The sequence below is a fragment of the Scomber japonicus genome, chromosome 2 (assembly GCF_027409825.1).
Source record: "Scomber japonicus isolate fScoJap1 chromosome 2, fScoJap1.pri, whole genome shotgun sequence".
Classification (NCBI taxonomy): domain Eukaryota; kingdom Metazoa; phylum Chordata; class Actinopteri; order Scombriformes; family Scombridae; genus Scomber; species Scomber japonicus.
In genome coordinates this window covers 4962158-4988458 of record NC_070579.1, presented here as the reverse complement: position 1 = coordinate 4988458, position 26301 = coordinate 4962158, and the positions used below count along the sequence as shown (strand labels likewise).

At 42.1% G+C, this 26301-nt stretch overlaps 2 protein-coding genes across 2 annotated transcripts in view; one reads left to right on the top strand and one right to left on the bottom strand.

Moving 5' to 3' along the window:
* akt3b (v-akt murine thymoma viral oncogene homolog 3b) overlaps positions 1–2033 on the top strand; it is a 30504-nt gene extending 28471 nt beyond the window's left edge. Inside the window, 2 exon segments of the mRNA XM_053335183.1 lie at positions 854–956; positions 1948–2033. Coding sequence (XP_053191158.1) covers positions 854–956; positions 1948–2033 — 189 coding nt within the window.
* An 8296-nt stretch (positions 2034–10329) lies between these two features.
* On the bottom strand, positions 10330–26078 carry pus10 (pseudouridine synthase 10). Its single transcript, XM_053335150.1, is given in 19 exon segments — positions 10330–10384; positions 11706–11805; positions 13290–13432; positions 13996–14113; positions 14855–14910; positions 15110–15186; positions 16558–16582; positions 16584–16655; positions 17340–17434; positions 17527–17612; positions 18208–18275; positions 18584–18629; positions 18905–18966; positions 20180–20294; positions 21092–21126; positions 21308–21394; positions 22792–23058; positions 23622–23756; positions 26072–26078. Coding segments are annotated over 19 exon segments (1632 nt in total). The 5' UTR covers position 26078; the 3' UTR covers positions 10330–10345.
* Between the last annotated feature and the right edge of the window lie 223 nt (positions 26079–26301).

Below are 26301 nucleotides of genomic sequence, written 5' to 3'. Positions count from 1 at the left end.
GGCCACACCAACGATAACTTGAACTTAATTCTGCTCAACTTTCTTCCATTGTAAAATGCACTAAATTACAGTATCTCACAAAAGTGAGTACACCCCTCACATTTTTGCAAATATTTTATTATATCTTTTCATGGGACAACACTATAGAAATGAAACTTTGATATAAGTGTACAGCTTGTATAGCTTATAGATTTACTGTTGAATTGTATCAAAAGTTTCATTTCTATAGTGTTGTCCCATGAAAAGATATAATAACATATTTGCAAAAATGTGAGGGGTGTACTGACTTTTGTGAGATACTGTATATATTTTGAATAGCTGGTACTGGTAAAACTATTCTGTAAATATTTATATTAGGCTATGTGAAATTGTGGTGTAGAGAAAACACAAACAATCATTGAATCAGTGCAATTTATTTTTAACAGTATTTTTAACCAGTGGTTGTCCCTTTCATTGACTGCATGGCTGCCAGCTCCTCCGTGACTTGAAAGTCTGCAGTTATATATAAGCTAAAATAAAATATATAAGCACTCCTTAATGAACTCTCCGTCAGAAAACGCCTTACTTTTTCTGGCGATTTTGTGAGAAATTACATCACTTGTCGCTGTTCACCTTCACTCACAGCTCACGCACGCACGCACATACGTCCACACGGAAGTAACACAAACGTAGCGCTTTCAAAATAAAAGCAGCACAGTTGTATTGCACGCACGACATAGATATTTGTTTAATTTATGTTGTAATTTATGGTTGGCCTCACGCGGGCCGGACAAAGGGCCGGATGTGGCCCACGGGCCGTAGTTTGCCCAGGTCTGATCTAATGTCTTCTTCACTCACTTCCTGTCCGTCCCAGCTGGTCCCGCCCTTCCAGCCGCAGGTCTCCTCGGAGACGGACACACGCTACTTCGACGAGGAGTTCACAGCACAGACCATCACCATCACTCCGCCAGAGAAATGTGAGTAGAAGAAGACCCAACGTTTCTACCTGCTGACGACATAAAACAGACATCAGACTTTATTTATATTTCACTTTTCATTCATAGAAACAGGAAGAGGAAACACCAGAGCTAGAATAAAAATGTAAAAATTCAGAATAGCTGAATAAAATAAAATAATATAAATATAATATAGTATTTATATTCATAAAATGTAATAAATAAATAATGTAAAAGATTAGAAGATAAGAGATTAATAAATATAATAGATAAATAATAAAATATAACACAATAAGAAATTCATAAATAATAAAATATAATGCAAGATAATTAAATAATAGAAATTCATAAAATATAAAAAATAATAAAATATTAAAATAAAAGATAATAGAGATTAATAAAAAAAATAGATAAATAATAAAATATTATTAAACTAAATAAAAGATAATAAGAGATTCATCAAATATTATAGATAAATAATAGAATAAAATAAAAGATAAGACATCCATAAAATATAAAAGATAAAATATATTAAAACAAAATAAAAAATAAAAGATTGGTTAAAAAAAAAAAGATAAATAATAAAATACAATAAAACAAAATAAAAAAAGAGATTGGTTTTTAAAAAAAAATAATAAAATATTATAAAATAAAAAATAAGAGGAGGTTCATAAAATAATTGATAAATTATAAAATATAATAAAAGATTAATTAAATAAAATAAAATAAAATAAAAAATAAGAGATTGAAGGTTCATAAAATAATTGAGAAATTATAACATTTAATAAAATAAAACAAAATAAAAAATAAGAGGAGGTTCATAAAATAATGGATAAATAATAAAATATAATAAAAAAATTAAATTAAATAAAATTAAATAAAGCATAATAAGGGATTAAGATTTTCTGAACTGAATTTAACGGCGATCCATCCAGACGTTATTTAGGATATTAATAATAATTATAATAATATATATATAATACCTCTCACTCGTCTGTTTGTGTGTTCGTAGATGACGAGGACGGGATGGACGCGGCGGACAACGAGCGAAGGCCTCATTTCCCACAGTTCTCCTACTCAGCCAGCGGGCGGGAGTGAGCGCTCCGAGGCTCCGAGGCTCCGAGGCTCCAGCCAGCCAGTATTGTCCCCATTCGTGGCCATTTTGAGGAAAACACGTAGCCATTTTAGGAAAGAAGAAGAAGAAGAAAAAGAAGAAGAAGAAGAAAAAGATAAAAAAAAAAAAAAAAAAAAATACCAGTCTCCCCTCTTTTCTCTCCTTCTCTGCCTCCTCGCAGCAGCAGACGGGGGAGAAGTCTTTTTAGGGACTTTAAAAGAGGTTTTTGCACAGTGGGATAGACTCCAGCCGGTCTCCCCACACTAAAAAAAGAAAAGAAAAAAAAAAAAAAGAAGTCTCCTACATTTTCAGCGCTATTTACTGCAGAAGGCAATGTTTTTGTTTTTTTTTGTTATTTATTTTTCTCTCTCTCTCTCTCTCTCTCTCCGTCAGTATTAAGCTGTCGATCCCGGGGGGTGCGGTCCGTCATCTTTCGTCTGTTTTTCTGCCCTTTTTTAAAATTCTTTTTTTTTTTTGATTTTTTTTTTTTTTTTTTTTTGCACTTGGTTTGGAAAAGAGCCGTTTTAGGGAACAAAAAAAAAAACGACAAAAAAAAAAAAAAAAAAAAAAAAAAAAACAACCAAAAATGTTGCCTTACGTGTGCAGATGTTTCGTATCATACCGACAGGGTGTTTCTTTTTTTTTGTTTTTTTTTGTTTTTGTTTTTTTTTTGGGGGGGGGGGTGGGTGGTGGTTGTTGTTGTGAGGGGGTCATTTCTTATTTCAGAATAAGTGCATGGCTCGTGATTCACTCAAAAAAAAATAAACAATATTAAAAAAAAGAAGAAAAAAAACCTTTAAAAAAAAAAAGGACATTTAAAAAAAAAAAAATCTTTCTCATACATTTGCCATGGCAGCGCACATTCCCCCCTCCCCCTCCTCCCCGAAATCCCCCAAAATCCCATGGCAATGAAAATCACTGTCTACAGGTAACATTAAAAAAAAAAGAAAGAAAAGAAAAAAAGAAAAGAAAGACAGGAAACGAGAATGGACGAGTCTGTATCATTCCTCTCATCGTTGCAGTGTTACTACTTTTTGCTCTCGTATTTTTTATTTTAATTAATTTAGTTTTTTCTTTTGCGCTTTTAATTCTTTTTCAGTTGTCTTTTTAGTTTTTTTTCTTTTATTTTGGAAACAGGAAACACTATATATTAAAAAAAAAAAAAAAAAAAAAAAACTGCCAGAAACTGCACAGTTCACTCAGGCGCCACAGAGCACAACCGCGTTCAAACTCAGCTAACCGCTCCAGCTTTCCACAGCCGGCAGGGGAACGAGGCCTTTCTCTCTGCTTTTCTCACCGCTTCTTCTTCGTCTCCTGCTCCTCCACCACCTCTTCTTCACCTCCTCCTCCTCCTCTTCCTCCTCCTCTCTTCTGTTTGCTCATCCTAGCTGTAGGACTAGTGGAATGGATGTTTACACAGGGAAACGTGGCTTAATGTATGTATGTAATGTATGTATGTACTGTACTGTATGTATGTGGGACATAGTAAAGGGGAGGGGGGCGGGGGGGGGGTCACAACATTATGCTGTCATCATAGCACACACACACACACATTTACAACACAGAGGCTCGGAAACAGGAAACAGCTGCAGGTTCTCCATTTTAACCAGGCTGAAGTCGGCAGTTTGCACCAAAATGAGTCAAATTTGTCTTTTTCTCGCTGCGTCTCGAGCTACGTCTCCTTAATGCACCTGAAAATTATTTAAATTATTTACTTTATATCCTATTTGTATTTATTTAAATGTGTGTTCTGTGAGAAAAATAGGAAATACTGACACTTTTTTTTATTTATTTATTGTCCTAAAAAAAAAAAAAAAGAAGGAAAGTCCAAAGTGAGTCTAAAAACACTGGAGTCTATAAAATAGCCGCCATGTGATGATATATATTCTCTCACCAGGTGGTTAAAATGCTGCTCGCACTCTTAGTGAAGCGTCAAAACCAGCTGGTAAAACATTTTTTAAGTGTATATTTTCGATGTGAAGCTGTTTCTCTTCCCATTGAAACCTCCCTTTTGTGATATTTTTGGTAACAGGAGTCGTTCCTTTTAAGCTTCAGTTAAACAGTCTTGTAGTTTCAGTGCTGTCAAAAAAAAAAGAAAGAAAAAAAAAAGCCCCTGAAATGTCACTGAAAGCAGAAAAGGTTTAAAACATTAAGAAAAAGAAGATAAATAAAGAATAAGTGAAGAGCAAAGGGGGTTAAAACACTCAACCAGACCATCAGACAGCAGAATATTCACCCTTAAACTACACGACGGCTTAAAACTGATAATTAATCACATAAAGTTCAATCAATTCTATCACAGGAGAACATGTGTCGCCCCCTAGTGGCGTAAAAGGAGCACTACGTTTCATTTGGGAAGAGAAAACCTGAATATTTGAACAAAAATTGACCAAAAAATGTCTTAAAAATCTTAATTTATATAATATCCCCCCCTCCCCCACACCACTTCTCACATTCCTCCTCAGTGGATGATGTTTTATTGTGTTGATAAAAGCTTAAATGTGACGTTTCCTTTTGGTGTTGAACCATCAATAATAATAATAGAGCGTGTGTCTCCCTCTAGTGGCGTAAAATGTGCACTGCGTTCATTAGGGAAGAGAAAAAAAAACCTGAAATAATGACCAAAAAATTGATAAAAAAGCACCTGATTTGTTCACTTTTTTAAACAAGCTTGGCTCAATGGGAGGGGTTGCAATCATTGCTATTAAGGCTAAATATATATCTTATAGAGGCCTTTCCTTCTACTGGATGTGAATATTAAGCCTTTAACAAGATCAAATTTACCTTGAATTATGTTACTTTAACAGCTGAGTGCAGTGTAGGTTAAACTCCTCAATCACATGACACCAAACCTCTATATTTGTAGTCATGCCCCCCCCTTAAAATACTGTGAATATATAATATGAATACTTCAGACAGCAGTGTGTCTCTACGATCCTCTCGCTCTTCCACGACTCTCGCCACGGTCTCAAACTCTGCTCCTGGAGAGTTTCTACCCTGCATGTTTTTAGGTATCTCCCCACTCTAACACACCTAAGTCTAATTATTAACTCCTCATCAAGACCGTTGACGAGCTTCAGCTGCTTGATAACGAGTTAATAATTAAAATCAGGTGTGTTAGAGTGGAGAGATACCTAAAAACATGCAGGGTAGTAACTCCATTTGATAGTATAGAGAGTACTGCAGATCCAAAACTGATAGAAGAGCGGGAAAGGTTCAGGTGCAGTTGAAAATGCTACTTCAGCACCACGGACAGCGTCATGGATTCATCAATACACAGCTCAGTTTGGCTGCTGTCATAACGGGGCCATAGAGTCTAACCTGCACCAACCTCAGTCAGATAAAGGATTAATGAGTCAGGCAGATTAAACTCACTTTATTAAGCTACAAAGCAGTGATGGTATCCCCCTCCCCTGTTAGAGAGCTGACTGCCTGCGAGAAACTGGCAAATTTGATTTACACACGCAGAAAACTGCCGACTTTTAAGAGTCTAGAAAGCAGAAACTCACTTTTTAGGGTTCCTGCACAGGTCTGGAAAAGGTCTGGAGAAGGAATTTGGTGATTTTCAAAGGTCTTAAAAAAAGAAGCTAGCTACGAAAATTGTTGTTTTTCGGATTCTCCGTCTTCTCGGCACTCTTTGAAGAATATATTTACGAAATGTGAAAACATATCAAAAAAAAAAACGAGTAGAAATGTTGAGGTTAAGTTTTCAGGAGAGGGAGTTTGAAAACTGAGCAGGAACTTTGAACCTATACTGAACCGGAGCTGGCGAAGGTCTTCAGACACACACACACACATACACACACACACACACACACACACACACACACACACACACACACACATACACACACACACACACACAGATACACAAAGACTGTTTTTAGATGATAAATCAAGAGGTTAATTAATAGAAACGAGGCTTCCAGCTCCAGATGCCAGGGTCGGGTCGGGTTGGGTAGGGGGGTAGTAGTAGTGGGGGGGGAGGGGGGGGGTGGTATCTGTCCCTGTCTGTTGTGTATCAGTATTACAAGAAAAGAAAAAAAGTATTTACACACAAACATGTTTTTAAAAACCTTGAACGGAGGGTTTGAATAAATAAATAAATCACTAATCATGTCACCGATATCACGAGAAAACTGAGCCGTGAGACACTCATGTATGAAGACTGTGAGGACCGCCGGAAAAAAAGTCGAGTCGCCCCCCAAAAAAACACCTTGTTCATGTAAATATGCAATGCCTTTTTTTTTCCTCCTTTCCTTTTCTTTTCTTTCCTCCTTTTTTTGGGGTCTTTTTTTTTTTTTTTTTTTTTGGCATCTTGACAAACAAAAAGACATAAAGAGACATTTTTGTGTTTTTTTTTTTCTGTGTGACTGTTACTTCAAGCTTGCTGATGAGAATAGTGACCGAAAAAATATACAAAAAAAAAAAAAAAAAAACTCCAAACTTCATTTTAAGGAAGAGAAGAAGAAGAAGAAAAAAAAAATCACACATACAAAAAAAAAGAGAAGGAAATCGTGTCAAAGACTTGGACCATTACTTTGGTTTTACTCTTCTTTTTAAATTTTTTTTTTTTTGTGTCATTTCCGGGTTGATACGATGCCTCGACTCGTCTGCACACAGGATGTTTCCATGGAGACGAACCCCCTACCCGCTACCCCCCTCTTCCTTGCCGCCTTCCCTCCGTTGCTGTGGTCCCCCCCTCCACCCCTGAATAAATAACTGACTCCCAATTTCTGTGAGGACTGTAACTGTGGAGTCTGCACTGTCATTTTTGCCCCCCCCCCCCTCCACCCCCCCCCTTCATCCTCTTTTAAAAAGAAAGACGAAGAAGAAAACTGAAAATACACAAAAAGTGGGACCATGGTTGACGTTTCTTTTCTTTCCTTTCCTTTTTTGTTTTTGCCGTGCTAGTTTCATCATCCCTCGCTCCTCCTCCTCCTCGCCCCCCCCCCCCCCCCCCTTCTTTTTTTTTTTTTTTTTTTTTTTTTTGTACCATAGTACTCGTTTTATTTATGTTTGTCATTCTAGGCAGTGTTACCTTGTATGTTGTTCAGTCGTTTTTAAAAGAAAAAAAAAAGGCACCTCTTGAAAGTCGCTGAAGGATGATGATGATGATGATGATGTTTATGATGAAGATGATGATGATGATGATGGATGCATTAACTGAAGTCTGTTTTTATTCAGTTTTTCTTTTCTTTTTTTTTTCTTTTCTTTGTTTTGTTTTTTTTTGGATCGTTTGCTTGTTTGTTTTCTTACCAAAACATTAGGAGCAAGAACCCAGTAGTGGACTTGCGTTGCCGTGGTAGTATTTATTTTGAATTAAATTAAAAAGAAATACATTTCAGGGTTTCTGCTGTCGTGACTCTTTAATTTTGTTTTTTGTTTTTTTTTTAAAAAAAAGACCTTTCTGCCTTTTAAGAACTCAAAAGCTGCAACTGGAGAGAAAACTGACTTCACCTCTAAGTCTAAGTCTTTAAAAAGTGAGTTTAAGCTTCACTGTCGTCCTCCCGGGTCAAATTGACCCCATCTCTTTTGACTGTTCCTTCCTTCCTTTCTTCCTTACTTCCTTCCTTCCTTCCTTCCTACCTTCCGTCTGTCTGTCCTCCCTTCCTTCTTTCCTCCCTCCCTCCATTTCCTTCTTCCCTCCCTCCCTTCTATCTTTGCTCCCTCCTCCTTCCGTCCTTGCTTCCTTCTTTCTTTCCTTCCTCCCTCCCCCCTCCTTCCGTCCTTGCTTCCTCCCTCCCTCCTTCCTCCTTTCCTTGCTCCCTCCTCCTTCATCCTTGCTTCCTTCCTTCCTCCCTTCCTCCCTCCTCCTATCCTTGCTTCCTTCTTTCATTCCTCCCTCCCTCCTTACTCCTTTCCTTCCTCCTGTCTTCTCTCCTAAATTCCTTCCTTCCTTCCTCCTTTCCTTCCTCCCTTCCTTCTCTCGTAAATGCCTTCCTCTTTTCATCCTTCCTTCCTTCCTCCTATCCTTCCTTGACCTGAGGACAACAGGAGGGTTAAACATTTATCTGCTTGAAGTGGAAAGTTTTTAGCATCATAAATAGTTTCGAACTAATCGTGGTCCAGAAAAAATTTAATAAATTCAGGAATTTTTAATGAGGAAGAAGGAAGAGATTTAAAATTTTTTGATGGATTTTAACAAAATAATTTCACTTTATTTGTGCCAAACACAAATTATGATTGAAATAAGAGATTTTATAGCCATCTTAAAACAACATGTCTAGCTGAAGTTGCTTCTGTTTGACACAAAAGAGGTCAGGACTCGTCTGTTTCTTACCGACCAGAACATGAACAAAAGTAGATTCTCAAAACTGGACCAAAAAAACTGAAGGTCTGCACACTGTAGCTCCCAATGCAGGTGTGATGAGATTTAATGGGATATCTAATCATACCTGCATTGGGAGCGTTGGTCATTTATCCAACCACGACGAGTGTATTCCAAAACTCAACACTAGGTCCGGGTATCCTTTCAACATCACACCAAACACATACTTTTCTCTTTTTCTCTTAACGAAGATAAACATTGAATATTATTAAAATGATGTTTAACCCTCCTGTTGTGTTCGAGTCAAGGAAGGAAGGGAGGAAGGGAGGAAGGAAGGGTAAGGAGAAAGAAAGGAAGGAACAACAGAAGGAAGAAAGGGGGATGGAGGACGGAAGGAAGGAAGGGAAGGAGGAAGGATGGAGGAAAGAAGTAAGTAAGGAAGGAAGGTAGGAGGTAGGGAGGAAAGAAGGTAGGAGGGAGGAAGGAAGGAAGGAAGGAAGGACAGAGGAAAGAAGGAAGGAAGGACGGAGGAAAGAAGGAGAGAAGAAGAAAGAGACGAAGGTAGGGGGGAGGAAGGACAGAAGGAAGGAAGAAAGGGAGATGGAGGAAGGGAAGTAAGAGAGAATAAGGAAAGAAAGAGAGATGGAGAGAGGAAGCACAGATGGAAGGAAGGAAGGAAGGAAGGAAGGAAGGAACAATCAAAACAGACGGGGGTCAATTTGACCCGGGAGGAAACGACAGGAAGTTTAAACAACCAGAAGCTCAAAAACTAAATAAAAGGTGAAAATCGCACCAATTTTTTTTGACTTAATACAAAAACTACCGGATCAAAGAATTAAATTAAAGTTCAAGATATTTGATTCAAGACTTACAAGATATAATAATTGAAGTTTAATACTCAGCCCTTCACACTGAACATATTCCAGGTTACAGTTTCATCATCTCTGAAGATTCATTTGCAATGACTTTTATATGACGGAGGAACCGAGATAACAGCACAGATCTGGAAGAAAGGAAAAGGGATTAGGAAGGAGGGAAGGAAGGACAAAAGGAAGGAAGGAAGGAAAAGGTATTAAGAAGGAAAGGAAGAAAGGAAAAGGGATTAGGAAGGAGGGAAGGAAGGAAAGACAAAAGGAAGGAAGAAAGGAAAAGGGATTAGGAAGGAGGGAAGGAAGGAAAGACAAAAAGGAAGGAAGGAAGGAAGAGGGATTAGGAAGGAGGGAAGGAAGGAAAGAGAAAAGGAAGAAAGGAAGGAAGGAAAAGGTATTAGGAAGGAAAGGAAGAAAGGAAAAGAAGACAAGAAAGGAAAGAAGCAAGGAAGGAAGGAAGCAAGGAAGGAAGGAAAAGGTATTAGGAAGGAAAGGAAGAAAGGAAAAGAAGACAAGAAAGGAAGGAAGGAAGGAAGGAAAAGGTATTAGGAAGGAAAGGAAGAAAGGAAAAGAAGACAAGAAAGGAAGGAAGCAAGGAAGGATGGAGGGAAGGAAACAAAAGGAAAGAACACAAGAAAGCAAAAAAGCAAGGAAGGAAGGAAGGAAAGGAAGAAAGGAAAAGACATGTTTGACACCCCTGGCTTAGATCTGACCACATAGAGAATAAAGTCTGGTTCATAATGAGCTTTATAACCTCACGTTGCTGCTAGAAAGCTCTAAACTTCAGTCTTAAGGTCACTTCCTGTCATCTACACTCACTTCCTGTCATCTACACTCACTTCCTGTCATCTACACTCACTTCCTGTCATCTACACTCGCTCGACGTGGTCTGAAATTAAAACATTTTTAAAAATCCAGAACAAAAAACAGAAAAAAAAAAAAAAACTAAATCAGACCAGACGACGTCACAAAGCAGCAGCCGGCAGGACTGTGTGACTTCACTCAAAGGTTTCCTCCTCTTCTTCTTCTCCTCCACACTGCAGCGTTTTAGCGCCGTCACATTTTCACAGTTTCTGAGTCTGTCGAGTTGACGGCTCGGCTCGTTCTGGCTCCACCGGGACCAGCATCAGTGAAGCAGCGGCGGTGGTGGCGGTGTTCACTCCGGTATGGCAGGAGGCCAGTCCACATCTACAGACTGACGAGAAAAAACACATTTAGTAAATTGTTATCAGAAGTAGACAAAGACCCCTACATACTTCCATACTCTTGTTTAGACTATTTTGGCGCTTTTCCACTACACAGATCCAGCACGACTCGACTCAACTCGACTCAGTTCTAAGAACGACCTTTTCCATTACAAAGAGGTAGCTACTCAACGTGGGCGGGGTCGTCATAGCAACGGCTCCGCGAAACTGCCGTGACTTCGTTTTATACGCGACACAAACACTAAACAATGGAGGACATGGAGGTGATGGTGTACTTGCTGCTGTATGAGGCTTTCTGTCACACTTCCTTTCCTTTCTTCTTTCCTCCCTCCCTTCCTTCCTACTGCTGTATGTGGCTTTCTGTCACACACACTTCATTCCTTCCTTCCTTTCCTTTCCTTTCCTTTCCTTTCCTTTCCTTCCTTCCTTCCTTCCTCCCCTCCTTTCTTCCTTCCCTACCTTCCCCTCCTTCCTTCCTTCCTTCCTTCCGGCTGCTGTATGTGTCTTTCTGTCACACACACTTACTTCCTTCCTTCCTTCCTTCCCTCCCTCCTTTCCTCCCTCCCTCCCTCCCTTCCTTCCTTCCTCCCTCTCTCCCTTCCTTCCTGCTGCTGTATGTGTCTTTCTGTCACACACACTTCCTTCCTTCCTTCCTTCCTCCCTCCCTCCCTTCCTCCCTGCTGCTGTATGTGTCTTTCTGTCACACACACTTACTTCCTTCCTTCCTTCCCTCCCTCCTTTCCTCCCTCCCTCCCTCCCTTCCTTCCTTCCTCCCTCTCTCCCTTCCTTCCTGCTGCTGTATGTGTCTTTCTGTCACACACACTTCCTTCCTTCCTTCCTACCTCCCTCCCTCCCTTCCTCCCTTCCTTCCTGCTGCTGTATGTGTCTTTCTGTCACACACACTTCCTTCCTTCCTTCCTTCCTCCCTCCCTCACTTCCTCCCTGCTGCTGTATGTGTCTTTCTGTCACACACAAAGCAACAACATTGAGCCGTATGACTGTAACGATGTTGACGGTATTTAAAAATGTTGGGTTTGATTCTTGTGTGGGACGGCTCATGACTCTTCCAGTGACTCTCTGACCAATCAGTGGCCGGCAGTCTGATGACGTCACATTTAGTATCGGCTCGGCTCGCTTGGAACCTCAGCAGAGCAGATACTAAAAAAGTAGCAGGTACCAGGTACTATCCCTAGTGGACACGCAGAGAAACCGAGCCGAGTCGAATCATGCTGGAACTGTGTAGTGGAAAAGCTCCAATATTGTCTGAACTCTGGTGGTTGTGAATCAGTGTCAGATTGTGGTTGGTCTCACCTCCACGTCCAGCTCCAGGATGTCCGTGTCCGTGTTCAGCAGCTGACACAGGTTGGGTTTGGTGCGTCCGAAGTCTCCGTGGACGAACTCTTTGATGTAACTGTCGGCTGACGTTAAGGATAAAAAGCTGCTGTCTGATTGGAAGGTAAATCAAACCAACGGGACAGTTTTCAGAGAGAGAGATGAAAGTATAAAACCTTTGAACACTGATTACATCTCTATTTTAAACGTAGTTATTTAAAGAGTTAGGAGTTATTTAAAAACTAAATAAGATGTCGTCATGCTGAGGTAGCAAACTGGATAGAAGACGAATGCCTCATGACTGCAAACCTCAGAGTTTGTTGCATGTCATCCTCCGTCTGTCTCTCTATTAAATGCTTAAAATGCCTCCAAAACAAAACAACTAGGGCTGTCAGCGTTAATGCTTTAATCGCAATTAGATTAATGGAATTAATGTTGCAAGCCTTTTTGTCCCTTCTACTCCCCCGTAGACGGCTCCTCTAGCTGTAGCGCTATGCTTTGAAGTGGCCTCCTGCAGTAAACCTACCGCGCTGATGGAAAGTAAGAGAGCTACTGGACTTTTGAACGGCTTGTTTAACTTTAAAACACTTCCAGACGCTTCAGTTGACAAGTCAAAAGTAAAATGCAACCTGTGTCAAACGGAGTTTAACTACCACCGGAGTACGTGGAGTTTGAGTTAGCACCTCCACGCTAAACACCCAGGTGCAGCCAAGCCAGCCTCAGCTCCACCAAAGGACCATTTTGGAGTGTGGGAGTCGCAGCAGAGCCGTGATTGATTCCCAGTTAAGACACTCTGGTAAGAAATGCTTTACATTATGGGCTTAAAACTGCCTTCAAATGGAAAATAACAGGATTTTAAACATGCAATTCAAAACGCCATTAATCGCGATTAACTATGGAAATTCTGCGATTAATCTCGATTAAAAAATTAATCGTTTGACAGCCCTAAAAACAAGTCGTCACCAAAAAGCCTGCTGTTGTTTAGCTGATGCTGCTTAAAAGTCTCCGTGGACCCTTTGATGTAACTCTTGGCTTCATTTTAATATTTAATTGGTCGGTTTACGTGACCCGGAAATGGCTTTGCGCGCAGCAGAGAGAATTTATCGTAGCCCGGGTCTGGTGGTAGACGAGGCTACCATGGCGGCGCTGGAACCACACACTATTTTGATTAAGGACTTGTTCAACAGCGGTTTGACACACGCCGAAATTTCCTGCACGTTGTAGCAGGTGGGTGTCATGCACCGCTCGGAAATGAGCGTCAGAAGATTCTGTGCTCGGCTGATCTGAGGAGAAAAAGACATGTCGGATAAAATCAAATTCAGTCTGTGGCCCATTTTTCCATTTCGTATTTTTTATTTGAGCCTAAAATTGAAAAATATGAAAAACCAGACTTTTTTTTATTTATTTGTGTTAGATTTAAAAACAAAAAAAAATAATAATTTGTCACTTTTTCCTTTTTTGATTTTTGATTTCCAATCGAGAATAGAACGAACGAATGATACACGGATTGAGAAAGCAATAAATAAATAAGAAGTATAAACTGTAAAGGTGATGTGAGGATACGTCCCGGCCTGAGTCTTCAGTCCCAGGTGGAAGTGATGCGGATCCAGGAAGCGGGCGTTCATACTGTGGATGACTCGCTGTCGGACGGCCAGCGCCCGGCGGTGCAAAACCCTCAGAGGAGTCTTCTGGTCCAGAGTCAGATCCTGACGGGAGAGAGAGAGAGAGAGAGAGAGAGAGAGAGAGAGAGAGAAGAGAGAGAGAGAGAGAGAGAGAGAGAGAGAGAGAGAGAGAGAGAAGAGAGAGAGAGAGAGAGAGAGAGAGAGAGAGACGGGTCACATTCATCACTCATGAGTTCAGATGTTCTTCCATCAGCAGAGATTCTTACTGCTGCGAGATTATTAACCTTCATGTCGTCCTCCCGGGTCAAATTGACCCCTTGTGCTTTGACTGTTCCTCCCTCCCTCCCTCCCTCCCTCCCTTCCTTCCTTCCTTCCTTCCTTCCTCCCTCCCTCCCTCCCTCCCTCCCTCCTTCCTTCTGTCTGTCCTTCCTTCCTTTCTTCCTTCCTTCCTTCCTTCTGTCTGTCCTTCTTTCCTTCCTTCCTTCCTTCTGTCTGTCTTTCCTTCCTACAATTAATTGCTCCAAGCAGATCATTTTTATGCCTTAAAATGAGTCTCTGTTTGTGTGTGTGTGTGTGTGTGTGTGTGTGTGTGTGTGTGTGTGTGTGTGTGTGTGTGTGTGTGTGTGTGTGTGTGTGTGTGTCCTGACCTTGATCTCATCGATGAAGGTGATGTCTTCTCTCTGGATCGGTTTCTGGGTCCAGATGAGAGCCGTGTACGACTTGGTCTTCTCCTCCTCGCCTTCCTTCATCCGACCCATGGCCTCTCTGCAGTTTGACACACAGAGATTTATATTATATTAATATATTAATTATATTTATATTATATTATCTGATAATTAAAATAAGTAATAAGCATTTAGTTGCAGTCTTGTGATCATTAAAAATACTAAAGAGTTTAACCCTTGTGTCGTCCTCCCGGGTCAAATTGACCCCGTCCGTTTTGACTGTTCCTTCCTTCCTTCCTTCCTTCCTTCCTTCCTTCCTTCCTTCCTTCCTTCCTCCTTTCCTTTCTCCCTCCCTCCTTTCCTTCCTCCTTTCCTTTCCTCCTTTCCTTCCTTCCTTCCTCCTTTTCTTCCTTCTTCCTTCCCTCCTTCTCTTTCCTCCCTCCCTCCCTCCTTTCCTTCCTCCCTCCCTCCCTCCCTCCCTTCCTTCTTCCTTCCCTCCTTCCTTCTTCCTTCCCTCCTTCTCTTTCTTACCTCCCTCCCTCCTTTCCTTTCCTCCTTTCCTTCCTTCCCTTCCTTCCTTCCTTCCTCCCTCCCTCCCTCCCTCCCTCCTTTCCTTCCTTCTTTCCTCCCTCCTTTCCTTCCTTCCCTCCTTCCTCCCTCCCTTCCTTCCTTGACTCAAAGACAACAGGAGGGTTTAAAGCTGCATTTCTGTTGTAGATTCATCCCAAATGAAGAAAAATGACTTTCAAAAAAACAACTTTTTAAATAATTTTGTTTGAAAAGATGAATTGAAGACTAAATGAATCACATAAATAGAAATAACAGGTTCAGAGTTTGTTACCTGGTGACAATCTGCAGATCTCTCACTTTGATTTTGTCTGAAGAGTTGTTGATAGTCTGGAAACATGGAAACAAAGGATTGATAACTATTTATTATATTTACGTCAGATCATAAGAAGAGTGCAGAGTGCAGAGTTAACATCAGTTTTATATCATCTTTCATAAAGTGAATGAACAGATAAACAGACTGGTGCAGGGTGAGATATCCTGAACTCTGATGTGAGTGTGAGAGTGATCTGAAGGATTGCATCATCACCTCCTGCACCTGCTTCATCTCCGCTCTGCTGAGTCGAGACGTGTGAGGATTCAGCAGCTCCATCGCAAACGGACGACCTGACAATTACACCAGGAGAAAAAAAAAAAAAAAAAAAAAGATTCATTCTTCCACACTTCAGGTGACAAAACCAGAGTCCTGCTACAGAGAGCCTGTTCACTTCCTGTTGATGCCACCATACTGACATTAGCAGTAGAGGGCGCTAGCGAGGAAGTGAATGGAGCTAAACGGCTTAAATAAAGTGGTGTGAAGTGACGTTAAGGGGGCATGAAGTGGCATTAGGAGGGATGAAGGAAGGAAAAGAGGAAGGGAGGAAGGAAGGAAAGAAGGACAGAGGAAGGTAGGAAGGAAGAACAGACAAAAGGAAGGGAGGAAGGAGGAAGGAGAGAGGGAGGGAGGAAGGGAAGGAAGGAAGGAAAGAAGGACAGAGGAAGGTAGGAAGGAAAGGAGGAAGGAAGGAAAAACAGAAAGGAGGAAAGAGAGAGAGGGAGGAAAGAAAGAAAGAGGGAGGGAGGGAGGGAGGAAGGACTGAAGGGATGAAGAAGGATGGAAAGGAGGGAGGAAGGAAGGAAGGAAGGTAGGAGGGATGAAGGAAGGATGGAGGAGCAACCCTTCCTGTTGTCCTCGAGTCAAGGAAGGAAGGGAGAATAAAGAATAAAGTCGTAATATTAGGTCTTGGAATAAATTGCAGTCGACCGCTACCAGTCAGCTCCTCTTCCACTAAAGAAGCAATTTCTTCCAAGTCCATGTGTTTCTGTTTCTTTCTTCCAAACAGACTCAGATCGTTTCAACGTCCTGATACTGATAATAATTTGATGCTGATGAGCTAAAGGATTAAATATTTCCTTATTTGTGAAACCGATACCAAAGATGCTCAACATTCCTCAATTTCCAAAAAAAAACAAAACCCATTTGTTCTCTTAGTCTGGTCCTAATACTCCGTCGTACTGATAAAATCCTCTGAAAGTGAAACAGCATAAAGTGACATAAATGGCGTGATGTGATGTGAAATGGAGTGAAGGTGGAAGGAGGGAAGGAAGGAAGGAAGGAAGGAAGGAAGGAGGAAGGAAGGGAGAAAAGGAAGGAAGAGAGGAAGGAATGGAAGGAAGGGAGGAAGGAAAGCAAGAGAGAAGGAGGGAGGAGGAATGAAAGGATTGAAGGAAGGAGGGAAGAAAAGATGGACAGAAGGATGGAATGAAGGAAGGAAGGAAGGAATGAAATGAATTAAGGAAGGAGGAAGGAAAGAAGGACAGAAGGACAGAAGGACGGAATGAAGGAAGGAAGGAAGGAAGGAAGGAATGAAAGGAATTAAGGAAGGAGGGGAAGGAAAGAATGACAGAATGAAGGAAGGCAAAGTAGGGTGGAAGGAAGGAAGGAAGGAAGGAAGGAAGGAAGGAAGGAAGGAAGGAAAAAAAAAAAAAGCATCTCACCGTTTCCGAGAGTCCGTACGTCCACCATCCTCTCTGCCGGACGAGGAGAAATTAAATCCTGTAAATAAATAAAATAAAAAGTAAGATGAGAGCGAGTCCTCCTCCTCCTCCCCTCTTCTTCCTTCTCCTCCTCCTCCCTCTTCTTCCTCCTCCTCCTCCCCTCTTCTTCTTCCTTCTCCTCCTCCTCCCTCTTCTTCCTTCTCCTTCTCCTCCTCCTCCTCCTCCCCTCTTCTTCCTTCTCGCTCCTCCTCCCTCTTCTTCCTTCTCCTTCTCCCCTCTTCTTCCTCCTCCTTGTCCTCCTCCTCCTCCCCTCTTCTTCCTTCTCCTCCTCCTCCTCCTCCTCCCCTCTTCTTCCTTCTCCTCCTCCTCCTCCTCCTCCTCCTCTTCTTCCTCCTCCTCCTCCTCCTCTCCCTCCTCCTTCTCCTCCTCCTCCTCCTCCCCTCTTCTTCCTCCTCCTCCTTCCCTCTTCTTCCTTCTCCTCCTCCTCCTCCCCTCTTCTTCCTCCTCCTCCTCCTCCTCCTCCCCTCTTCTTCCTCCTCCTCTTCCTCCTCCTCCTCCTCCTCCTCCCCTCTTCTTTCTTCTCCTCATCCTCCTCTCCCTCCTCCTTCTCCTCCTCCTCCTCCTCCTCCCCTCTTCTTCCTTCTCCTCCTCCCCTCTTCTTCCTCCTCCTCCTCCTCCTCCTCCTCCCCTCTTCCTCCTCCTCCTCTCCCTCCTCCTCCTCCCACTAACCTGCCGTTAGATATCAGACTCACCGTCGGCTCTGAAGGAGGACAGGATGGAGCGGCGATCAGCTCCTCCACCGACGACTCCATCCTCCTCTCTCCATCGATCACCCACGGAGTCTGAGGCAGACTGCGGCAGAACTTGTTGTACCTCCCTGAACGTCAGCAGGAAGACGAGTCAATGTCTGATCCAGCAAACGCTTCACTTTACACATTTATACATAAAAACTGATTTATTTCTTTTTACCTGCTACGAACACAGACACGTGGAGACACTGGACGTCCTGCGGTGTGCAGCTGGAGCTCGGCCGTGTGGGAGGACAGGGGAAGTGTCTGAAAAACAATCATCATTTATACAGTTTGGTATTTTTAACCCTTACATACTGTTTGGTAGGGCTGGGCCAAAAAAAACGATTTTTATATTAATCACGATTTTTATTTGTTTATTTTATTTATTCATTTATTTATTTTATTTATTCATTTCTTAGTTTATTTTATTTCTTAATTTAATTTAATTTATTCATTTATTTATTTAATTTATTCATTTATTTATTTTATTTATTCATTTAATAATTTATTTTATTTATTTCATTTATTTCATTTATTTCATTTATTTATTTATTTTATTTATTCATTTATTTATTTTATTCATTTCTTAATTTATTTTATTCATTTATTTAATTAATTTATTCATTTATTTATTTATTGATTTATTTATGAATAATGGCTTCTCCAGTCTGGATGCCGATATTTAAACCTTAAATTGCTCCTGTTGCCGTGCAAAACGGCATATATATATATATATATATAGTATATATATACAAGGACTGTACGGACTGTAGCGCTTTTACATTATGTGTCTTATTCACCCATTCACACTCATTCACATATATATATATATATATATATATAATATCAAAGACGATGCTTACTTGAGGAATTTGCTTTCAGTATCTTCTCCAGAGCTTTGACTACGGCCATCCTGGTGAACATCGACTGCAGAGAGAAGAAGAAGAAACAATAAAAACTATTTCTGTGATCAATTTGAAGCAAAAAGGTTAATACTGGAGAGGCAGAAACAAGAAGCTGCTGTGTATTATTTACAGGAAAGAGCAAAGACACATTTACACTTGATCAATGACCGAAAACACAAACTGTAACATATTTAAAACCTAACCAAACATCCAAGATTAAGACTCATAATGACTTCATATCAGTATTTCAGTAGAGTTTCCTTTATGGAGGAAAGAATTTGTGATTTTGGGTGTTTTGGACATGAATGTTTGAGTCTTTCTTCTCCTCACCAGTTTGTTCTTGGTTGGTTTGAAGCAGTCGGGACACGTTGTTCCACTGCAGGAAACAGGAAGCAGAGAAACAGTCACCTTTATATCTACCTTATTTAAGCTTCACATGAATCACTCACTATATTTACTGTATAGAGCTCCTCATTTACCCTCCAACCTTTATCTGAGTGTCTCCATTATATACTGTAGAGCCCTTAAATATCCCATTTGCCCCTCTCACTATTTATTATACAGGAAGTAGTGAATGAGTTCAGACTGTAATCCTTGTATTAAATCTGGAGTTAATCGACTCTTTGAGGGTTTAAAGAGTTTAGGACTCACAGGAAATGGCAGTCAGCGTCAGTCTCTGGGTGAGTGAACTCCACACCGACCTCGAACTGACTCTGAAAAAACAAACAAATATATATATATACAGAAACGTTAGCTCCAACATCTTATAGTTTATCACCTCATGTTGGAAATGTAATATACCTGTATATGTTGTGTTGTGATACATTAGGGGGAGAAAAGAAGAATAAACCGGCTCTGAAAATATAAACTGAGACAATTCATTCCTTGTCATCTTCTTTAAAATGTCCTTAAATTCAGGCTGTCAGCGTTAACGCGTTAATCGTCCTTTCTCCCTCCCTCCTACCTTCCTTCCACCCTTCCTTCTTTCCTTTCCTCCTCCTTTCCTTCCATCTTCCTCCCTTCATTTCATTTCCTCCCTCTTCTTTCCTTCCCTCCTCCCTTCCTTCCTTCCTCCCTTCCCTCTTTCCTTTCCTCCCTTCCTTCCTTCCTTCCTCCCTCCCTCCCTCCCTCCTTTCCTTCCTTTTTCCTTCCTCCCTCCTTTCCTTCCTTCTTTCCTTTCCTTCCCTCCTTTCCTCCCTTCCTCCCTCCCTCCCTCCTTCCTTCCTTCCTTCCTCCCTCCTTTCCTTCCTTCCTTCCCTTTTCCTTCCTTCCTTTTTCCTTTCTCCCTTCCTCCCTCCTTTCCTTCCTTCTTTCCTTTCCTTTCCTCCTTTCCTTTCCTCCCTCCTTTCCTTCCTCCCTCGACTCAAGGACAACAGGAGGGTTAAAAACACTTCCAGACGCTTCAGTTGACAAGTCAAAAGTAAAATGCAACCTGTGTCAAACGGAGTTTAACTACCACCGGAGTACGTGGAGTTTGAGTTAGCACCTCCACGCTAAACACCCAGGTGCAGCCAAGCCAGCCTCAGCTCCACCAAAGGACCATTTTGGAGTGTGGGAGTCGCAGCAGAGCCGTGATTGATTCCCAGTTAAGACACTCTGGTAAGAAATGCTTTACATTATGGGCTTAAAACTGCCTTCAAATGGAAAATAACAGGATTTTAAACATGCAATTCAAAATGCGATTAATCGTGATTACCTATGGAAATTCTGCGATTAATCTCGATTAAAAAAAATAATCGTTTGACAGAGCCTAATATATATATAAAATGAAGTTTGTATCAATCAGACTGTATTTCTATAACAAACACTCATACCTCTCATGAATCTGCAGTGAAGAAACATCCACAGGTCAACAGGTAGAACAGAAATGTAAAAAAGTCAAAATACCCAGATAAACTTTTTTTTGGGGGGGGGAGTTTCACCTACCTTGGTAACCACAGCAACGCCCCCCAGCTCCTTGGCAACCAGACCCTGCATGACCCATTTGAACGCCTCCTTCACCTGGATGACGTCGTCCTTGTCGAGCACAGAGCTCTTCTCTCTGAGACAGGAAACAAACATCATTTATTTTATTCTTTATGATCCCACTTTACTTTACTTTACTTTACTTTACTTTACTTTACTTTACTTTTACTTCTAGACTTCTCACAATAACTAATAACGACTTTAGTTGGACGATATTTTATATTTATAAATATATATATATATATTATATATATTCTCAGAAATAACATAAATACGTCATTAACGATAAGTACTGCCATTATGGGACAATTAGTTTTGACTGTGTCTTCTTTCCTTCCTCCATCCCTTTTTCTTTCTTCCTTCTGTCCTTCTTTCCTCCCCATTACCTTCCTGCTTTCCTCTGTCCTTCTTTCCTTCTTTCCTCTCTCCTTCCTACCTTCCTTCTTTCCTTTCCTTCCTTCTTCCTCCTACCTTCTTTCTTTCCTTTCCTTCCTTCCTTCTTCCTCCCATCCTTCCTCCCTCCTTTCCTTCCTTCTGTCCTTTCCTTCCTTCTTCCTCCTACCTTCCTTTCTTTCCTTTCCTTCCTTCTTCCTCCTACCTTCCTGTCTTTCCTTTCCTTCCTTCTTCCTCCTACCTTCCTTTCTTTCCTTTCCTTCCTTTCCTTCCTTTCCTTCCGTCTTCCTCCTACCTTCCTTTCTTTCCTTTCCTTCCTTTCCTTTCCCTCCCTCCTAGCTTCCTTCTTTCCTTTCCTTCCTTCCTTCTTCCCCCCTCCTTTTCTTCCTTCTTCCTACCTTCCTTCCTTCCTTTCCTTCCTTCTCCCTCCCTTCCTTCCTGGACTCAAGGACAACAGGAGGGTTAAAAAAACATCCTTACCTGACTTCTTTCTTCACATGGAGCCAACAGGAATGCTGCAGGATTAAAACATAAAGAAGAATTAAAACACATCTAACATAAGAAACTAATTTCATCCTGTCTGTTAATCTGTTAATATAATAATGAAGTGATAATCTTTTGGTTTTTGGACAGTTCGGACACACACACACACACACACACACACACACACACACACACACACACACACTCTCTGACCTCGCGGACACACAGCTGAGCCGGCAGAGACACGGAAAGGACCAACGTGTCAAACTTGTAGTTTTCTGTCTTCACCGTCTCAGCGATCTGTGAAGAGAACAAGAAATATATCAAGGAAGAAAGGAAAAGGGATTAGGAAGGAGGGAAGGAAAGACAAAAGGAAGGAAGGACGGAAGGGAGGAAGGAAGGAAGGAAAAGGGATTAGGAAGGAAGGAAGGAAAAGGGATTAGGAAGGAGGGAAGGAAAGACAAAAGGAAAGAAGGACGGAAGGGAGGAAAGAAGGAAGGAAAAGGGATTAGGAAGGAAGGAAGGAAAAGGGATTAAGAAGGAGGGAAGGAAAGACAAAAGGAAGGAAGGACGGAAGGGAGGAAGGAAGGAAGGAAAAGGTATTAGGAAGGAAAGGAAGAAAGGAAAAGAAGACAAGAAAGAAAGGAAGGAAGGAAGGAAGGAAGGAAGGAAAAGGGATTAGGAAGGAGGGAAGGAAAGACAAAAGGAAGGAAGGACGGAAGGGAGGAAGGGGAAGGAAGGAAGGAAAAGGGATTAGGAAGGAGGGAAGGAAAGACAAAAGGTAGGAAGGACGGAAGGACGGAAGGGAGAAAGGAAGGAAGGAAGGAAGGAAGAAAAAGGGATTAGGAAGGAGGGAAGGAAAGACAAAAGGAAGGAAGGACGGAAGGGAGGAAGGAAGGAAGGAAAAGGGATTAGGAAGGAGGGAAGGAAAGACAAAAGGAAGGAAGGACGGAAGGGAGGAAGGAAGGAAGGAAAAGGGATTAGGGAGGAGGGAAGGAAAGATCAAAAGGAAGGAAGGACGGAAGGGAGGAAGGAAGGAAGGAAAAGGGATTAGGAAGGAGGGAAGGAAAGACAAAGGGAAGGAAGGACGGAAGAAAGGAAGGAAGGAAGGAAAAGAGATTAGGAAGGAGGGAAGGAAAGACAAAAGGAAGGAAGAGAGGAAGGGAGGAAGGAAGGAAGGAAAAGGGATTAGGAAGGAGGGAAGGAAAGACAAAAGGAAGGACGGAAGGGAGGAAGAAAGGAAGGAAGGAAAAGGGATTAGGAAGGAGGGAAGGAAAGACAAAAGGAAGGAAGGACGGAAGGGAGGAAGGAAGGAAGGAAAAGGGATTAGGAAGGAAGGAAAAGGTATTAGGAAGGAAAGGAAGAAAGGAAAAGAAGACAAGGAAGGAAGGAAAAGGTATTAGGAAGGAAAGGAAGAAAGGAAAAGAAGATGAAGGAAAGATGGAGGGAAGGAAAGGAAGAAAGGAAAAGAAGATGAAGGAAAGATGGAAGGAAGGAAGGAAACAAAGAAGGAAAGAAGACAAGAAAGCAAAGAAGCAAGGAAGAAATGAAAAGAAAATGAAGGAAGGAAGGTAGGATGGAAGGAAACAAAGAAGGAAAGAAGTAAGAAAGGGAGGAAGGATGTTTGAAGGACTAGTTTCAGTTTAGTTTTTATTTAGTCTTATTTTTAGTTTTTCAGGTATCTTCCCAGCACCCACCTTGACGGCTCGACTCGGGCCGCAGAGATCCTGCAGGATCCCCAAACACAGCATGCACACATCCGACTCCTTGACCTCTGCTGACGGAGCGTCGCTCACGCCGGGGTCCAGTTTAGCTTTTTTACTCGGCGGGTCGTCTGATGCCTCCAACACTGATGCATCATGGGATTTGTTGTCTTCCTCTGTGGACTCTGGCGCTGGTGCTGAATCTTGGGATTTGCCGTTTTCCGTGTCGCTGATGAACGCTTGAAGCTCCTTCAGTGTTTCCTGTGAAAAGACGACATGATGGTAATAAGAGAGAAAACCTGAATGTGAAAATACAGCTAAGCCTGTCACAATAATTATGTTACTGACTTATTGTAGAATACCATAATTATCATCATGATCATGTCTATATATGGACTTATCGTATGACACATGGACATGACCTTTGACCTCAGTATTGCCACACTTCACATTAGCAGCTAAGAGGCTATTCATGTCACATTGGCTAAGTGAGTAGTGTCCTCCATTCCTCACTGTGACGTCCTGAGTGGAGACTGCAGAAGAATTAAAAGTAAATAACTCAAACATAATGGCAGTCTGTGTTTTTACAGATCCAACCCCCACTTATATTATTATACATATCGTTATATCAGTGGTATAAAATGATCTTCAAATAACAATAATATCATTTATCGCGATTATTCCTGTTCAATATATCGTCCAACTAAAGTAGTTATTGTGACAGTCCTAATAAATACTAATAAACACAAGAGGTGCCAAGAAAAGCTTAATGGCTGCAGAGCTCTCCAAGTTCCTACAGCTCCTGAACGCAGCATCGGTCCTACCTGGTGCGGCTGTCTGTAGGCGGCGTGAACGCTGACGCAGCAGAATCTGAGGACGCAGCGAGCGCAGCAGCCAGCAGACAACAGCTTCTGGACGATGGGCTTATCCTTCTCCTTCAGAGGTAGCATGACGGCAGGCTGCAGGACGAGAGACAAAGAAATACATAAAAACTGATTCTGACACATATATATGGATTTTTTTCTTTAAGGTGCCCTCTTGGGAGCCAGAACACGTGCTAAGGTGCCCTCTTGGGAGCCAAAACGCGTGCTAAGGTGCCCTCTTGGGAGCCAAAATGCGCGCTAAGGTGCCCTCTTGGGAGCCAAAATGCGCGCTAAGGTGCCCTCTTGGGAGTCAAACTGCGTGCTAAGGTGCCCTCTTGGGAGCCAAAACGCGTGCTAAGGTGCCCTCTTGGGAGCCAAAATGCGTGCTAAGGCGCCCTCTTGGGAGCCAAAATGCGTGCTAAGGTGCACTCTTGGGAGCCAAAATGCGTGCTACGGTGCCCTCTTGGGAGCCAGAATGTGTGCTACGGTGCACTCTTGGGAGCCAGAACGTGTGCTAAGGTGCCCTCTTGGGAGCCAAAATGCGTGCTAAGGTGCCCTCTTAGGAGCCAGAATGTGTGCTACGGTGCACTCTTAGGAGCCAGAATGTGTGCTACGGTGCACTCTTGGGAGCCAGAACGTGTGCTAAGGTGCCCTCTTGGGAGCCAAAATGCGTGCTAAGGTGCCCTCTTAGGAGCCAGAACGCGTGCTAAGGTGCCCTCTTGGGAGCCAAAATGTGTGCTAAGGTGCCCTCCTGGGAGCCAAAACACGTGCTACGGTGCCCTCTTGGGAGCCAAAATGTGTGCTAAGGTGCCCTCTTGGGAGCCAGAACGCGTGCTAAGGTGCCCTCTTGGGAGCCAGAACGTGTGCTAAGGTGCCCTCTTGGGAGCCAAAATGTGTGCTAAGGTGCCCTCTTTGGAGCCAAAATGTGTGCTAAGGTGCTCTCTTGGGAGCCAAAATGCGTGCTAAGGTGCCCTCTTGGGTGCCAAAATGCGTGCTAAGGTGCCCTCTTGGGAGCCAGAACGCGTGCTAAGGTGCCTTCTTGGGAGCCAAAAGGCGTGCTAAGGTGCCCTCTTGGGAGCCAGAACGTGTGCTAAGGTGCCCTCCTGGTAGCCAGAACGCGTGCTAAGGTGCCCTCTTGGGAGCCAGAACGTGTGCTAAGGTGCCCTCTTCAGTGGCGAGAACGTGCTGTATGTGCCCTTTTTTTTCTTGTCGCCCCTGCCCTTCAAAAAGTCTGCGCACGCCACTGGATCGGTAACAATGAACCGATTTGGTATCAGACACCAGATATTCTAATACTTAACAATTCAGTCAATTTATATATGCATTTAAAAGTTACACCAGCCTGATGTTACCTTGCACACAGAGACAAACAGCTTATTAACCCTCCTGTTGTCCTTGAGGAAAGGAAGGAAAGGAGGGAGGAAGGATGGAAGGAAGGAAGGGAGGAAGGAAGGAAAGGAGAAAGAATGGAAGGGAGGAAAGGAAGGAGGGAGGGAGGAAGGAAAGAAAGGAAGGCAGGAAGAAGGAAGGAAAGGAGGGAGGAAGGGAGGGAGGAAGAAGGAAGGATGGAAGGGAGGAAGAAGGAAGGAAAGGAGGGAAGAAGGAAGGATGGAAGGGAGGAAGAAGGAAGGAAAGGAAGAAAGAAGGAAGGAAAGGAGGCAGGAAGGAAGGATGGAAGGAAGGAAGGTAGGAGGGAAGGAAGGAAGGACGGACAAAAGAAGGAAGGAAGGAAGGTAGGAGGGAGGAAAGAAGGAAGGAGGGAGGAAGGTAGAAAAGAAGACACGAAGGTTAATTAAACAGTGGTATCTGATCAGTCCTCGGTATCAGTCCATACTCAAAGCCCAGGTATCCATATTGGTAACAGGACTGAAAGAAGTGGGATGGGTGTATTCCTAAAGTGGGTTTTTAAAGTTAATAATTTCTCTTCCACTTTTCCTGCTGTGACGGGTTATTCATCCCAGACTGATCTCAGCGTCTTCCACACAGAGAGACACATAGCTCATTAATTAAACCCCAGTATGGATACTCACAACATATTTAGTTACAGGACTGAAAAAGTGGCATCCGTGCATCCCTACAGGAGATTATAAAGTTTAGACTAGAGGAGATCACAGGAGAGTCTTGTAGCTCTTCTGCAGGTTATAGCGTCTGTTTTATATTTGCACTGCAGAAAATTAGAAGTATTAACATAGAGAAGCATGCAGCTCATGTTCTTCATCACATATAAACACCGGTAGAGTCCTGGCTGGTGGAACATGTACGCACTTTCTTTCCTGTCTTATAAAAGGCGGAGTGACAGATAGAGTTATTAAGCTGCTAGTAGAGTAGCAGAGTAGAGATCAGAGCATCACTCAGCAGCATTATGAGCTAAAACACCCACAAACATGACATAAACTAACACACACACTCACCGACATTAACCAGCAACAGACACGGACAGACTTCAGCTCACTGGTTCATCACGAGAAGATGCGACCATGCTGTTTCTGCACCGACAGACACACATAATCAACCCAGAGCAACCGATCCAATCTGCATTGTAGTTAATATCCAGTCAGTTATTTTTTATTTTAATCATTATTGCATATATATTTTTTGTAATTTAATATCCCGTTATTTTAATGTGATTTTATCTATTGTC